Here is a 14,615-nt window from a genome sequence, read left to right on the forward strand (position 1 = left end):
ACAAACTCCCTGCAGGACCAGGGCAGCCATGGTCCATGTTTGGAAAACACTACTTGAAAGAGTTTCTTAACTCCCAGTTCTTGCTGCAATGGCAGTGATATACTCCCCAGGTGATCGCAGAAACTGATCTGTAAATGTTTCTTGTCTTTTCCAGAGTGCATAGAACGAATCCCATGGATCGCTCCTGAGTGTGTTGAAGACTCCAAGAACCTGAGTGTGGCCGCTGACAAGTGGAGCTTTGGAACCACGCTCTGGGAGATCTGCTACAATGGCGAGATTCCCTTGAAAGACAAGACACTGATTGAGGTGAGTTGCTTTCCAGGGTGTGAGCTGAGTGGGGACCCCTTGGACACTCATGGGTGTCTCAGGAGTTATCAGGAAGCCTCATATTGTGGGAGGAGACAGGCACGGGTTAGACTCTCCTCCACAAGCTTACAGTGCCTGTGTGACCTCGCAAATGTTACTTAATTTCCTTGGGCCTTGGTTTCATCATCTGTAGAATGGGAATAAATAATACCTACTTTGCAGGGTTGTTGTGAAGATTAAATAATGCGTGTAGAGTCCCAGGTACACAATATGTGCTCAGTAGATCGCTATAGCATTGCAAAATTAACACCCAGATACTTATTGCGTTCCTCCTGTGTACCAGGCGTTGTCCTAAGTTAAAGCTGGGGGTTCACAATGAAATAGACACAGGCCTTGCCTACCCTTGAGGACCTTAGGGTATAGTAGGAGAGTTGGGCTAAAAAGCGATAAGGATTCCACACATAATATCTGAAATCATCACCTTTAGAGCCCTGCATGTTGGGTAGGGCAGTGTCATTACCCTTGTTTTACAGGTCAGGTAACAGATGCAGGTGGCCCAAGGCGCGGGTTCCTTAGCTAGAATGCAGAACTTCGAGGCTGACCCTTTCTCGTGTTCACTTGCAGAAAGCGAGTGGAGGCTCTAACTCCAAAGGGATAAAGCAGTGAACGTTAGAGTGAAGGACCACTGATCCCAACTCACTGATTTGATTATTAGGGTGTGTCTTGTGTCTTTAGAGGGGCAGGCATCACTTTTAGCTGGGAGGGAATGATCAAAGTCCAAGGGAGGGTGGCATTTCAGTTGTCTACAGGGAGCAGTTTCATTTGCCTGGAGTGTGGAGAGGAATGACAGGTAAAAAGGTGGGAAGGGTCCTTTGAGGTCGGATTGTATAGAGGCCCTGAATGCCGGGCTGCAGAATTTTACTGGGGTGATGTGGGGCATTGAAGGGTTTGGGTGGGGGAGCCAGGTGCTCGGAGGCCAGACTGGGCAGTTCATCTGGATGGTGGTTGGATGGACAGGCTGAGGAGAGGCCTCTTGCTCTGAGGCTCTCAGTGGCGACAGCCTGAACCAGGAAGTGGCAGTGAGGATCCAGAGTGGAGGGTGCACGTGGAGGAGATACCGAAGAGGCAAAAGAACCTTTAACCTGTTAGCCTTTTGCCAGGTAAACATGGTGCAGGACTTGGGAAAGAGGAGTTAAGCTAAAACCAACAGAGAAACCGTCACATCCATAGATCTGTATTTAGGATTTTCAGCTGGGGCTTTTGGGAGTCATTTTATTTTTAACTTCCTTGGAAACAAAACAGCATACCCTTTGCTGTCAGTCAGTATTTAGTGAGCACCTTCTGTGTACCCAGAACTGAGCAGAATACAGAGATGGTGTAAGGAAATGTCTGTCCCTTTGATAAAGGAGGGTCTGTCTCTTCTCCCAGGTACCCTTGGGTGGGCTGGGTGACCTTTCCCCCTGGCTCTACTGGAGCCTGGAAGAGTGAGAGACACTCCAAGGCAGGGGGAGCTCTCAGCTCCTTAATTCCAACCCATCTTCCTCCTCTCCTCTGGGGCCTGCCCCCACCCCACCCTAGGACCCACAGGGACCAGAAGAGAAACTAGTACCCTTGAGAGTCAGCTACAGACCAGAGCCTAAAGTGTAGCAAATTAACTTAATTTTTTTAAAAGGGCATCAATTATTCGTTTCAGAATTTTAAAGTATTAACCCCGTTGATGAGAATTTAGAAAACAGAGAAAAGTATTTTTAAAAAAGAAATTATTAATCACTGTATTCTGGTCACCCCTAACTAATGTTTAACACTTTGGCATATTGTCTTCCAGTCTGTTTCTCTCTCTCTTTTTTAAACAAACTTGGGACCATGCTAGTTATTTTTTCATTTAATGTTGTATATTTTTTCATTTAATGTTGTGAGTACTTTGCTATACGATTAAATAAGCCTTACAGTTTTTACTAATTTGATGTAAGAGTTGTTTCATTAAACTCTGATTTATTTAACTAATTTTATATTTGGCATTGAGGTCATTTTCAAATTTGTAATGTTCTGTCTAATTCTGCAGGGAATATCTTTAAACATAAATCTTTGTTTCTGACTTATTTCTGAGTCGTTCAGTAATTGCAATTAATGAGAGTTTGAAGAATCTGAAGATTTCTACACATGTTGCCAAATCATATTCCAGAAGGTTGCATGACTTTGCTGTAATACAGCTTATTTGGGACTGGGTGGGATATACTGCTTGTTTTCCTTGAATTCGGATTATTTTAGTATCCAGGACTAAGATTTCCCACAGCTAGAGAAAGGCAGCATTAGCACCCACGTTTATGACGTCTACTTTTAAGCAAAGCTGTTGGGAGTTAAATTAGGGATTGTTAGGTAACTCCTTCTGACCTGGGGCTAAAAGGTCTGTGAGTGGTTCCTTTGGTTTCTTTCATGTGGTCCACTTCTTTGCAGAAAGAGAGGTTCTATGAAAGCCGGTGCAGGCCAGTGACCCCGTCTTGTAAGGAGCTAGCTGACCTTATGACCCGCTGCATGAACTACGACCCCAACCAGAGACCCTTCTTCCGAGCCATCATGAGAGACATCAATAAGCTGGAGGAGCAGAGTAAGACTCTACCTTGAGCTGTTTAACCAAGACCAGCCAATGCTCGGGGGAGGGAGGGATAACAAGGAGCCTGTGAGGGGCAATCACTCCTTTTTAACATGTTCTCTTTTCTCTTCTGTTAGATCCAGACATCGTATCAGAAAAAAAGCCAGCAACTGAAGTGGATCCCACACATTTTGAAAAGCGGTTCTTAAAGAGGATCCGTGACTTGGGAGAGGCAAGTTATACTCGAGTCTCTGCTGACCACTTCACCTCTATGGATATCTAAAGCTGCTCTCCATTCTCTCTCGTTTTGGGTCAAAGTTCGTAGGAGAAAGCATCTTACTGTGTTCTTTAGGATTGTGTGTTTTTCCATTTGACACACGGTGGCAGCCTGTCCACAGGACATTGATCAGCTCCCTCGGGAGACTTGGTCTCTAAGGGACAAAGAGATGAAAAGGGGGGGATCCATCCATGGGGGATGGATATAGATATGGTGGAAATAGAGAAGTCCCTACCTCTGACTTTTCTGGGAATACATATCCTGTGAGGCTGCTTAAATGAGAGATGGATTTATTTCACAGAACACCGAAATAGAATTTTAGCTTTTCCTCTGGACCTTGAATGGCAGTTTCCTGACAGTAAATGTGACTAGAGAAGCTACTGGAATTTGCATCTTTATACAGATTTTCTGTAGTTAATAAAGGCTGTGCCACCTTGAGTACCCGCCATGTGCCAAGGCCGAGTGCTGGGCATTCTACAAGCACAGTGTTCCTGCTTCCTCACAGCATTCCCAAGGGTTTATTACCACTGTATACATTGAGCACCTCTGGAGCCAGCTCAGAAGGTGGGGTGACCAGGCTCGAAAGGCTCGAATCACTAGCAGGTGGCTTAGCTGGGATCTAATCCACGTCTTCTAGAGACTCCTCATGCCTTGCTCTTTGTAGCCACATTATGGTGCCTCCTGTAGCGTGGACCCAGGGCTGTCAAAGAATGTCGAGGTTGTCCTGCATGTCCAGAAATAACCTCCATTTCCTTTTGGGTTACACTTTCGTAGAAGTTGGGATTGATGTGTTGGTTCACCAGTCACTTGATCCTTTTCTTGTCTTAGCTCAGTAATAGAAGGAATGGCAGGTAAGCCAAGTGGGGAAGAGCCCAGGTAGGAGATTGCTGCCTGCAGGGTCAGACTGTGCGTGCACCCCCACCTTCAGGGGAACAGCACGAGGAGCAAGGCTCATCTTTGAAGTGTGTCCTGTTGGCCCAGGCCGGGGCTTCTCTGATCAAGCACGTGCATCTCTCCCTCCAGGGCCACTTTGGGAAGGTCGAGCTCTGCAGGTATGACCCTGAGGGGGACAATACAGGGGAGCAGGTGGCCGTCAAATCCCTGAAGCCTGAGAGTGGAGGGAACCACATAGCTGATCTGAAGAAGGAAATTGAAATCTTAAGAAACCTTTATCATGAGAACATTGTGAAGTATAAAGGCATCTGCACAGAAGACGGTATGTTGTGCAAAGTGGGGTTGGTTTAAAGACTGAGTGACTATCTGGGGTCATGAAGGCCAGTGCTGAGCAGGCAGTGCCCTTGGCCTCATCTAGGCTGCCTGAGTGCTAGCTGATGGCCCCCGGAGCTCTAGGGCTTCGAAGCAGTATGCACTGTCAGAACCCTCAGCAGCTGCAGAGCTCCCGGGAAAGCTACCCAGCCTCCCCCACCACCAGGCGGGGGGTGATTCCAGCATTGTCTGTCTTGGCTGTTCCTACACCCACACTGGGGATTGGACTTCCCCTGTCCTGATATTTGCACACGAGGGCACAGAGACCAGATGAAACTGATGCCTGCTCCTCCCCTTTCCCTGTTCTTTTGATCCAGCACTAAGCAGGGTACTTCGTTTTCTAGTTTTCTAAATCACGGTGGCAAGTAGTGTTTACTAACAAGTGTATCTTTTTTACAAGCCAGTACAATACTTATGTATTATATTTTAAAATTGATAGTGGCTCATAATTTTTAAAAATCATCATTTGCCTAGTTGTTTGCAGAACACTGTGTTGTCTCAGTGAGCGCTGATGACCCTAGGGTAGATACCCTGTTCACTGCTGAGGATCCCAAGACTCTGAAACCTGCGAGGTTAAGCAACTTGCCTGTGATTCAGGTCCTCTGTCTCCAGATCCTGTGCCCTTCACTCCCACAGTTCCTTCATTTGGCAACCTTGTACTGATGGTTTTTTTGTTTTTTCGTTTCTTTTTTCTAAACAGGAGGAAACGGTATTAAGCTCATCATGGAATTTCTGCCTTCAGGAAGTCTTAAGGAGTATCTTCCAAAGAATAAGAACAAAATTAACCTCAAACAGCAGTTAAAATATGCCGTTCAGATTTGTAAGGTAAAAAGAAAAAAAAAAAAGAGCCTGGTAAAAATTTATAAATCAGGCACTCTGTCCTGGGTAATTGGTTTATAATTAGGCTGCAAGTGGAAAATAATTTCCAATAATTGTACTGAGTTTATTTTGTTCTGCATGATTTGGATTGAAAATTAGCCTCTGCTAAGAAAGTGAACTAATTTGTTAATATGGTTTCTTTAATGTGTATTTCTTGGAATCAGGTTGGTCTAACTATTTTTGCAAAGAAGTAAAAACAAAAGAAGTGATATGTGAATGAAATGACATATATATATATTTTTTTGTTATGAAGTGGTAGATACAGAATCCAATCTGAACTGACCTTCAGCAATGTGCTCTGCCTTTCCCTCTCTCCCTCAGGGGATGGACTATTTGGGTTCTCGGCAATACGTTCACCGTGACTTAGCAGCAAGAAATGTCCTTGTTGAGAGTGAACACCAAGTGAAAATTGGGGACTTTGGTCTAACCAAATCCATTGAAACTGATAAGGAGTACTACACAGTCAAGGACGATCGGGACAGCCCTGTGTTTTGGTAACTGAATCAAACAGATTTCATCAGTGCTTCATAGGGTTTCCACTGTTCTGATAGGTCCTTTCTAGCTATGTTAATGTCTCTTATTAGTCCAGATTAGAAAAAGACTTAGATCATTTGGAATTGACTGATTTTTGCCTTCAAGAAACATATTATAAGCTGTTTTACTGAAAACAACTCGCAGCAATGCCTGAGCTTCATAGGACAACATCTTCCAAGGAAGAAATCTCACAACGCTCAGCATCTCCATCTTGGCTGGAGAAGGCATTCCTCTGACACAGTTGTTAAAACTGTTAGCAGCTGGAGTAATCACATCCATGCAGAGGAAGTCTGGAGGGCAGGTAGGAGGAAGGGGCAGGAAGATGACAGGAAGGAGGTGACGAGTGGGCATTGGCAGGTTCAGGTAGAGCCTGGACATAACAGAGCAAAAATCCATAAGAAGCTTGGCCATCTTCTCATGAATCACCAGAGTATCCTGGTTGGTGGGCCACCCCCTGACTTTGACCCCTCTCAGCCTGGAACACTATCCAAGGGGGAAGCTGCTAAAGTCTCCACTCTACGCCATCCTGTAGAACTGACTGGCACCACGAGGTACATCCTGTATGGACACGACACGGGTCTCTTCCACCCACGGAGGCCAAACCTCCATTTATTCATTAAAGAAATATGTATCAAGGCCCTGCTTTGTGCCAGATACTAGAGATAACAAGGGTGAACAAGCCAACCAAGTTTAGAATTTAATGGGTGAGGCAGCCAATTTCGTGGTACCATAACCAGAAAAGGGTTCAGGCTTGGTTTTCTGGAAGTTCTTTTAAAATAAGGCCTTAAAAGATTGCTGGGGGCTTGTAAAGATGGTTAGAAGACAGCATGTATGGTGGCAAGAGTGAGACAGAGCAGTGGTTATCCTAGGAACTGGAATCAGCTCCGTGTGGCTGGATCATGAAGGGAGGTCTCGGCGGTTGCCAAGGCAATGCTCTGGACGCTGAGTCATGGAGCTGGGACTCCATCCCAAGAGCTTTGGATTGCTGTTGGGGGGATTAAGGACAGGGACTTTTTGGGTTGCTGTTGGGGGGATTAAGGACAGGGACTTTTCTGTTTAAAAAGATCACTGTGGGAAGGAGAGGAGCAAGACTGGAGCCAGGGAGTCTGATTTGGCCAGAGCCAGTGATGGTGTGAACTAGGACAGCGATGGTGGGGTTTAGAAGTGAGGAGGTTTGAGAAGTATTTCTTAGACTGGATATGGGGATGCCTCAGTTTCTGGCTCAGGCAATTGGGTATCATTCACCAAAGCAGCTGACATTGGAAGAGGACTGGGCAGTAATTCACTGCTGACTCAATCTGAGCTTGCAGGCAAATGAAGCCCGGGCCTGTCGTCATCACCTCCTCCCCCCATCCCCTCCCCATGGAGAGCCTATGCTCTGCGAAATGAGGAGCACAGACTAGTCTGACTGATGTTTGGGAGCAAATGTGTAATGAGAGCCCATAGGGGTATCTGTCCACATATCAGATGTGCACCACAGCAGCATGTGTGACTGATGCATAATACACACTTAAATGTCTTAGAATATTAAATTCTAAGAAAAACCAGAGTGCTGATTTTTCTGAGTTACTCTAATGCTTTTTGGAATATCCTTCCCAGGAAATGAAGTTTCCAGTTCTGCTTTCTTTCAGGTATGCTCCAGAATGTTTAATTCAGTGTAAGTTTTATATCGCCTCTGATGTCTGGTCTTTTGGAGTAACTCTGCATGAGCTGCTTACTTACTGTGATTCAGATTCCAGTCCCATGGCGGTAAGTCTTACTTGTCCTTCGTTTGAATCTAGCACCCACTTAAAATGTGTCCATCCTTCTGCTTTGTAAGTTTCATTCTTAAATGGAATCCAATCAGTGTGTCATAATGGAAAGGAAAATTGTCTTGGACTTTTCATTTTAAAGCCTTTTTATTATTTTAATTTCCAATTCTAGATATTTTACTGTAATCTATCTGGTGTTTACATAAATATGTACAAAGTAAAATATTTTGTTTGGTTTTATTTTACATAGTTGTTCCTGAAAATGATAGGCCCAACTCATGGCCAGATGACAGTAACAAGACTTGTGAATACATTAAAAGAAGGAAAACGTTTGCCTTGTCCACCTAACTGTCCAGAAGAGGTATTTATGGGCCATTTCACAGTAATAAAACTCAGTTTTTACTGTTTTCACTGCTTGAATTGTCCAGCATGGGATTGGAGTGGGGGAGCAGGAATGAGTAGAAAACTCTTTTAAAATAGTTTTCTGAAGCTGAATTTCAGATAAGATATCTGAGAAAATCATCTTTGGGGCAGATGACAGCCACAAGTTTTGTTCAAAGCAAGGGATTCCCTTCAGAAGTAGGCTCACCACAGTGAGCACCCTAAAGGAGCATATGTTGGTGTAGCCTTCCTGTGACAAACACATATAATTGCATTTTTGTGTGTAAGTTTATCCCACTTATCACAGCATTGTGACATCCAGTTTTCTGTATTTCTAACTGAACTGAGCCTTTAAGACTAATTCTGTAGACTATTTAAGATGTACTGAATAGTATGTTTAAGCCAAAGAATGAAGCCAGCCGGTAAGGAAATTTGGAGTCTAAACTGAGGTATAACTTCACCCTTAAACTGGTTTATAGTAATTAATGACCTGGATTGTTTTGCAAGGTCAGTTAAGTCATGAGCTTCTCAAATGTTAAAATGTTATTTATGAGCTATAGATGTCACATTTTCTGTATTTTAAGTTATTCAAATATTCTTGTTTTCTAGTATTACTTACTAAGGGAGGTCATTCACATTTTCAAAATTATGTTCTTCTTGGTGTTTCTATAATTTTTTTAAAAAGCTCCTAAACATTTTTACTGTTATTTTTTCTTTTTACAGGTTTATCAGCTTATGAGAAAATGCTGGGAATTCCAACCATCCATTCGGACAACCTTTCAGAACCTTATTGAGGGATTTGAAGCACTTCTAAAATAAGAAGCATGAATAACATTTAAATTCTACTGTGTATCAAGTCCTCCTACCCCCAACCAATACCCAAGCCATTTAAAAAAAAAATGTGTTCTAACTGGAAAAAGTTTGTATTCTGTCTAAAAAGATACTGGGGTACGTATCCTCGTATAAAGCACACTGTGTGGTGCTTAATATGTGTAAGTACTTCCTCTTTAAATTTGGCACCAGTAACATAGTGACAAATAATGACAACCAAAATATTAGAAAGCACTTAAGCACTCCTCCTTTTGGAAAGAATATACCACTGTTTCGTCTGGTTAGTTTACTACTATCACAATTGAGTACCAGAATGGGATTTTTCAAAACAAGAGGAGCTGACCAAAGTAAAGTCTCCAGGTGATTGCTTTTTCTTAGCTGCCAGTTGATGTGAAATGTTTTTCTGGCACAGAAATCAAAGATAAAGATGGATGGACTTGGCCAGTGCTCTAATATGCCCTCAAATTTCAATATCTAAACAGTGATAGATGAAACATTCTTGAAATATTAGATACCAGTTAGTATACTGTTGTTGCTATACAAAAAGATGAGTGTATCCCTGTCAACAGTAGGACATAAACTTTGAGTTGTTTCTGCAGTGGCTTAGCTCCTGTCCCCTTGGGTGACCAGTGGAGCCCATTTTTGAGAAAACTGGTCATACCCAGGGGGGCAGCTGTGGAATAGATACTTTGCTGCATGATGTTGATTCTTGAGAACTAAACCTGTGCCAGTGCTTCCCTAAACAGTATACCTTTAATCAATCAGAACTGATTCCAAGAACCTGGATGCTGTTATACCTGCTTTTCAGAAATGTCAATGTGTGTATCCTTTTATAACTCTACCACTTCGGGGCAAGCTGTGCCAGCATTGGTTTTGGATGCTGAATGCATATATACCATGTACATTGCACTGTTCTTAGTGTTTGTTTCAGTACTTACCATCCATCTACAAGAGTCGATCACTATTTTGACCATCACCCTATGGCGCAAAACTTGAAAGACCCAGCTAGAAGCACTATGGAGTTCAGGATCCACTAGGCAGTTTTCAGTTTGCTTGGAGGTAGCTGGGTAATCAAAAATGTCAAATCTCTGATTCATTGTGAACCATAAGATCTTTTTGACCAGGAGTCTGAAAAACTTTTTGTTCATGCTGTCTAGCATTTGTTTGATACCATTACTTTTCACCTTTGAGCCTGAAAAAGAGTTGTGTATTGATTCAATGGCAACAGCCATTCAAATTTGTCTAGTAACCCTACATCACCAAGATCTGTCCATCACCAAGATCTGTCTCAAACCTGTGGCCACCCTACATGCACTTTGTTTACTCTTTATACAAATAAATGTACTAGAGACTTCACATGCATGTGCCTTTTAATATTAAGAGTTCATTTTCAAAGCATTTCAAACAATTTGTTTACATAGAAAAATAACAGTATAGGCTGGGGGTGGGGAGAGCACTGGTAATGATCCTTATTACTAACACCACTTGATTTGTACTTATCTGTTGTGTCCCAGCAATAACGGGGCACAGGCCAGTGTGGGTGGCAGACCCACACTTGCTAACACAAAATACCTTTTAGTTCTTTCAACCTCTTCCTGCTTACATTTTTAAAATTCACCATCTTCCCTTCTATTTGTACGGTCATAGAGGTGTGACAAAGCACTGAAGAAGCTCAATGCAACAGGAAAATGGGAAGAAGTGCAGAGCATGGAGAACCCATGATTCATCTGCTGAGTCACAATTGAGTGATGCCTATCCTGATCAGTTATTTATAGGTAGTATACTTACTTATTAGAAATTATCTAATAATTTAACTTTCTAGCTGTCATTTGCCAATAGAAGTTAACATAGGCAATACATTAGACCAAGTAAAATTCTTTACAAATCATACAACATGTGTACCAATTTTAAACTTCATAATTAAAACAGGAGAGAAACCTTCTATCATAGTCAATAAGTCCCCTAAATATAAGATATTTAATGATCTTATTTCAAAAAGACTAGGATCACTGAGACCCCCTAAACTCCACATCATCAATTAATGTCTCATAACAAAGGACAAACTTAGAAATTTCTAGATAGCAAAAGGGTTTCTCATGCATTTAATACCAAGGTCTTCAGGAAATGGTGATTCAAAAGTTATATGCAATAAACACAATTCTTTCGAAAGTAAATTGGGTTAAACAGCTGATAATTTTTCAGCCTAACACACTGAAAAAGAATAATAGACAAAGCAGAGAGTGAGGTATAGCTTATTATCTCAAAATGGTTATAAATACTGTTACTCCATAACACTCCTTCAGAAAGGGCAGGATTGACTGCTTTACTATATTGTGGAAATAATAGGGCATCTGATGACCAAAATGTGCCCTGTTCTAGTAAATGAATCATCACTATGCTATGAAATTAAGACACAGAAACCTATTGTTCCTTGCCACTTACAAATCTGTTGTAAAAGTTAAAGGTCTTTTTGTAGGTGTGAAGTAAAAGGATTAGGGAATTAATGGTATTAGATCAGGAGTCTGTGAACTTTATAAAGGGCCAGATAGTAAATATTTTAGGCTTTGCAGCCACTCAGTTCTGCCACTGTAGCACAGAAGTTAGCCATACATGATATGTAAGTGAATGAGCATGGTTGTGTTCCGATAAAATTTTATGTATGGACACTGAAATTTGAATTTCAAGTCATACATTTTTTTCCTCCAAACATTTAAAAATGTAAAAAATATCATTCTTAGCTTGCAGGCAGTACAAAAACAGCTGGAGGACTGTTTTTTGACTGCAGGGAGTAGTTTGCCAGTCCCTGAAATTAGATCAGCAAAGCTACTTCAAAAGAAAAAACAACCTTGTGTTTTTCACAAGAGGTATAAATGGTTAATAACATTAAGAGTAAAGCATCTGTAGTAGTGTATACCTTGGATGTCACTGTCACTGTGTTTGAGTTTTATACTGTATGACTGGTGTGGGGGTAATAATTAAGTTTATATGTAGAGCATCTTTATAACATTACCAATCACTGCATTGTGTACTTGCATTCTTGTAATTCTAGGAAAAATTCTAAAAATCTGAAATGAGATTACTTCTAGGGAAAGTATCGATAAACTGGAATGCACACTGGCTTATAAGAAATTTATTCTGGGGCTTCCCTGGTGGCACACAGTGGTTGAGAGTCCGCCTGCTGATGCAGGGGACACGGGTTCGTGCCCCGTCTGGGAAGGTCCCACGTGCCACGGAGCGGCTAGGCCTGTGAGCCACGGCCGCTGAGCCTGCACGTCCGGAGCCTGTGCTCCGCAACGGGAGAGGCCACAACAGTGAGAGGCCCGCGTACCGCAAAAAAAAAAAAAAGAAAAGAAATTTATTCTAAGGCCCAGGAAACAAGGATGTTTCCCATTTATTGCTTCAAACTTTTATATGTGGTGTCAAAATTATTCCCAGTCCTAAACAAGGACTATTGGAACATGTTAATTTCTCCAATGGACTGTAAGTTAATATCACACTGATTAAGATGCATCTAATTCTAGCGGAATATGTCCTCAATTGATGTCTCTTCTTATTGCTACTTATTTTTTTAATTTGGCAATTCTGCCTGCTGCACAACACAGTTCCTTCTGGGAAATTATAAACCCGTATTTAAAGGATATGGCTAGTTTGAATGTAGTTAAGGCAGCAATGAACAGCAGAGATACTGCAAAGAACCTTGAGTTTGTAAGGAGAGAACTTAACTCAGTACACTCGCTTCTTTTTTAAGTAGGTTTCCATGTAATATGCTCCTGTGCCCTGAGAATGCTGGTCAACAAATTCCACTGAACCACCTTCTGGGGCAGAGACGAGATATGATGAGCCTCGCTTTTCATTTCTTAAAGATGATACCTATTAGAAAAAGAAACCATAACTAATGCTAAAATCTAAATTAAAATTGGTTTGTTAAAGATATTTATAAGAAAAGCAATTCTACTGTGGTTTGGTGTAAAAACAGAATAGCAGGATAAATAACAAAGTTATCAAAAAAACTGCACAAAAAATTTCTATATCAAAATCACTTGTGGAACTTTTGAAAAATACAAACCAGCTTCTTAAGGCCGTCTCTCCCCTACTCCCCACATTTTCAGGAAAGAAAAAGTGACACTGTAGTTGCTTCTGCTGTTTGTACATAGTTAAACCCCAGTGAATCAGAATACCAGTACTGGATACCAGTATTCCTCTGAGGAAGGAGCATGGCTAAGGAACTGAACTGCATATCAGCTTAGATGTTAAGTTCATCTAGTAATAAAAGATGTGGCAAGAGAAGAATAAACCAGTAGGTACGAAAACTAGCAAATGATGTCAGCAAAATAGCTAGTGAAATGTTCTAGAGAGCAATATGAACTCAAACTTTAGTCCACAAGTGTTCATGATAAGAAGGGCCAAAATGTTCCTCACAAGTAGTCACAGTACATTAAATCAGATTATATAGCACAACCCTATGACCACCTAATTCCTCTGTTTTAGCTTTTACAAATACTGTGTGACAAACTTACTTACTGAAGAATTATGTAACTTACTATACACGAGTGTAGAAATGACTCATAAGGAAAGCTTCTAGCAATGCAGAAGAGCCCTCTCACATTACAATTAAAATTACAATAGTATTTGAACCAACAATGGCCACAATTTTTAAAACCAGCTTCAACTTCAGAGGGGACAGATGATGAGTCTGTCTGCCCTTGTAGATAAAGCAGTTCTCAGTCATCCATGTTAAGAAGAGGGATAAGGTAGAGATGACCAAGAAGGCTCCAGAGCTCCCCTCCTTCCATGGATGTGCCATATGTACAGCTACACCTGGAACAGTTCCCTCTAAAAGAGATCCAGAAACTAGCTGGGCAGCTCCTACATACTAAACAAATGAGAAAATAAATACCCACACGAAAATGGGTAGGAAAGGCCAATACACAGTCTCACCATACACCCCAACCCTGGCACAGGACTGTGCATCAGGAGAGAATTCCCAATTCTTAGCTTCTCCCTGAGGAGTGAAGGGTTTGGATTCCACATCTAGTGCTCCAACTTCTAAGACTCCCACTGGAGGTATGGGTTCCCAAAATACCTAGCTCTGAAAGCCAGCAGGGCTTGTGTTCATGAGATCCACAAGGCTATAGATAATAAAAAAGCATTCTTAATGGGCACACAGCACACACTGTGACTGTCCCCTCAGGGCCAGGTGCAGAGGGAGCAGGCAGAATTGCCCATCTCCCAGTCCTCCCCTGAAAGAAGTTCATCTGCACATTTTAAAAGCTGCTGCCTAAGGCCGGGCTCCTAATCTAGCAGGTGCTAGGAGCAGCAGCAATCTTCCCCAGAGACTGGGGAAGCTGAAGGACACCTCTCCCACCTTCTCCTTCCAGCTCACTCCAGTCACTAGTATCTCCCTGCAAGGAGCTTGTACACGTCTCTACCATGTCTGACACCCAAGGAATAGTCCCTGGGTCATCTGGCTCTGATAGCCAGTTGGGGCCTGCATTCATGAATTCCACTGGGCTGTAGCAAACAAAAATAAATACAATTCTTAATGGGTGCAGGAGCTCCCTTCCCACCATGCCCTGGTGATTGTACACCTGTGCTCAGCACGAAGGGAACAGGGGGGAAAAAAATGCCCATTTACTTTTCTCCCTGGACAGGGCTTAACTATCAATACATACTTTCTCAGCTGCAGCCTCAGGGTCCAGGTTCTAATCCGTCTGCATCTAGGTGCTAATTGCAGTCCCTGCCTTTGGATACACAGACAGGTCTTAGCATACCCTCTAAAAAAGCCACTAAAAGCAAAGAA

General features: G+C 42.2%; 2 protein-coding genes across 7 annotated transcripts in view; one reads left to right on the forward strand and one right to left on the reverse strand.

Annotated features, from left to right (window-relative positions):
- Positions 1 to 10,171, forward strand: part of JAK1 (Janus kinase 1) — a 232,381-nt gene extending 222,210 nt beyond the window's left edge. For all 5 annotated transcript variants that reach the window (XM_060139847.1, XM_060139846.1, XM_060139848.1 and 2 more), the window contains 9 exons: positions 155 to 306; positions 2,761 to 2,911; positions 3,034 to 3,128; positions 4,197 to 4,389; positions 5,140 to 5,264; positions 5,640 to 5,812; positions 7,484 to 7,601; positions 7,854 to 7,964; positions 8,708 to 10,171. In XM_060139847.1, the coding sequence (XP_059995830.1) occupies positions 155 to 306; positions 2,761 to 2,911; positions 3,034 to 3,128; positions 4,197 to 4,389; positions 5,140 to 5,264; positions 5,640 to 5,812; positions 7,484 to 7,601; positions 7,854 to 7,964; positions 8,708 to 8,803 (1,214 nt within the window). In that variant the 3' untranslated portion in view covers positions 8,804 to 10,171. The remainder of the gene's footprint in view (positions 1 to 154; positions 307 to 2,760; positions 2,912 to 3,033; positions 3,129 to 4,196; positions 4,390 to 5,139; positions 5,265 to 5,639; positions 5,813 to 7,483; positions 7,602 to 7,853; positions 7,965 to 8,707) is intronic.
- RAVER2 (ribonucleoprotein, PTB binding 2) overlaps positions 10,168 to 14,615 on the reverse strand; it is a 104,014-nt gene continuing 99,566 nt past the window's right edge. For both annotated transcript variants that reach the window (XM_060139852.1, XM_060139851.1), the window contains exon 12: positions 10,168 to 12,685. In XM_060139852.1, the coding sequence (XP_059995835.1) occupies positions 12,539 to 12,685 (147 nt within the window). In that variant the 3' untranslated portion in view covers positions 10,168 to 12,538. The remainder of the gene's footprint in view (positions 12,686 to 14,615) is intronic.

The sequence above is a fragment of the Lagenorhynchus albirostris genome, chromosome 2 (assembly GCF_949774975.1).
Source record: "Lagenorhynchus albirostris chromosome 2, mLagAlb1.1, whole genome shotgun sequence".
In the NCBI taxonomy this organism is placed as follows: domain Eukaryota; kingdom Metazoa; phylum Chordata; class Mammalia; order Artiodactyla; family Delphinidae; genus Lagenorhynchus; species Lagenorhynchus albirostris.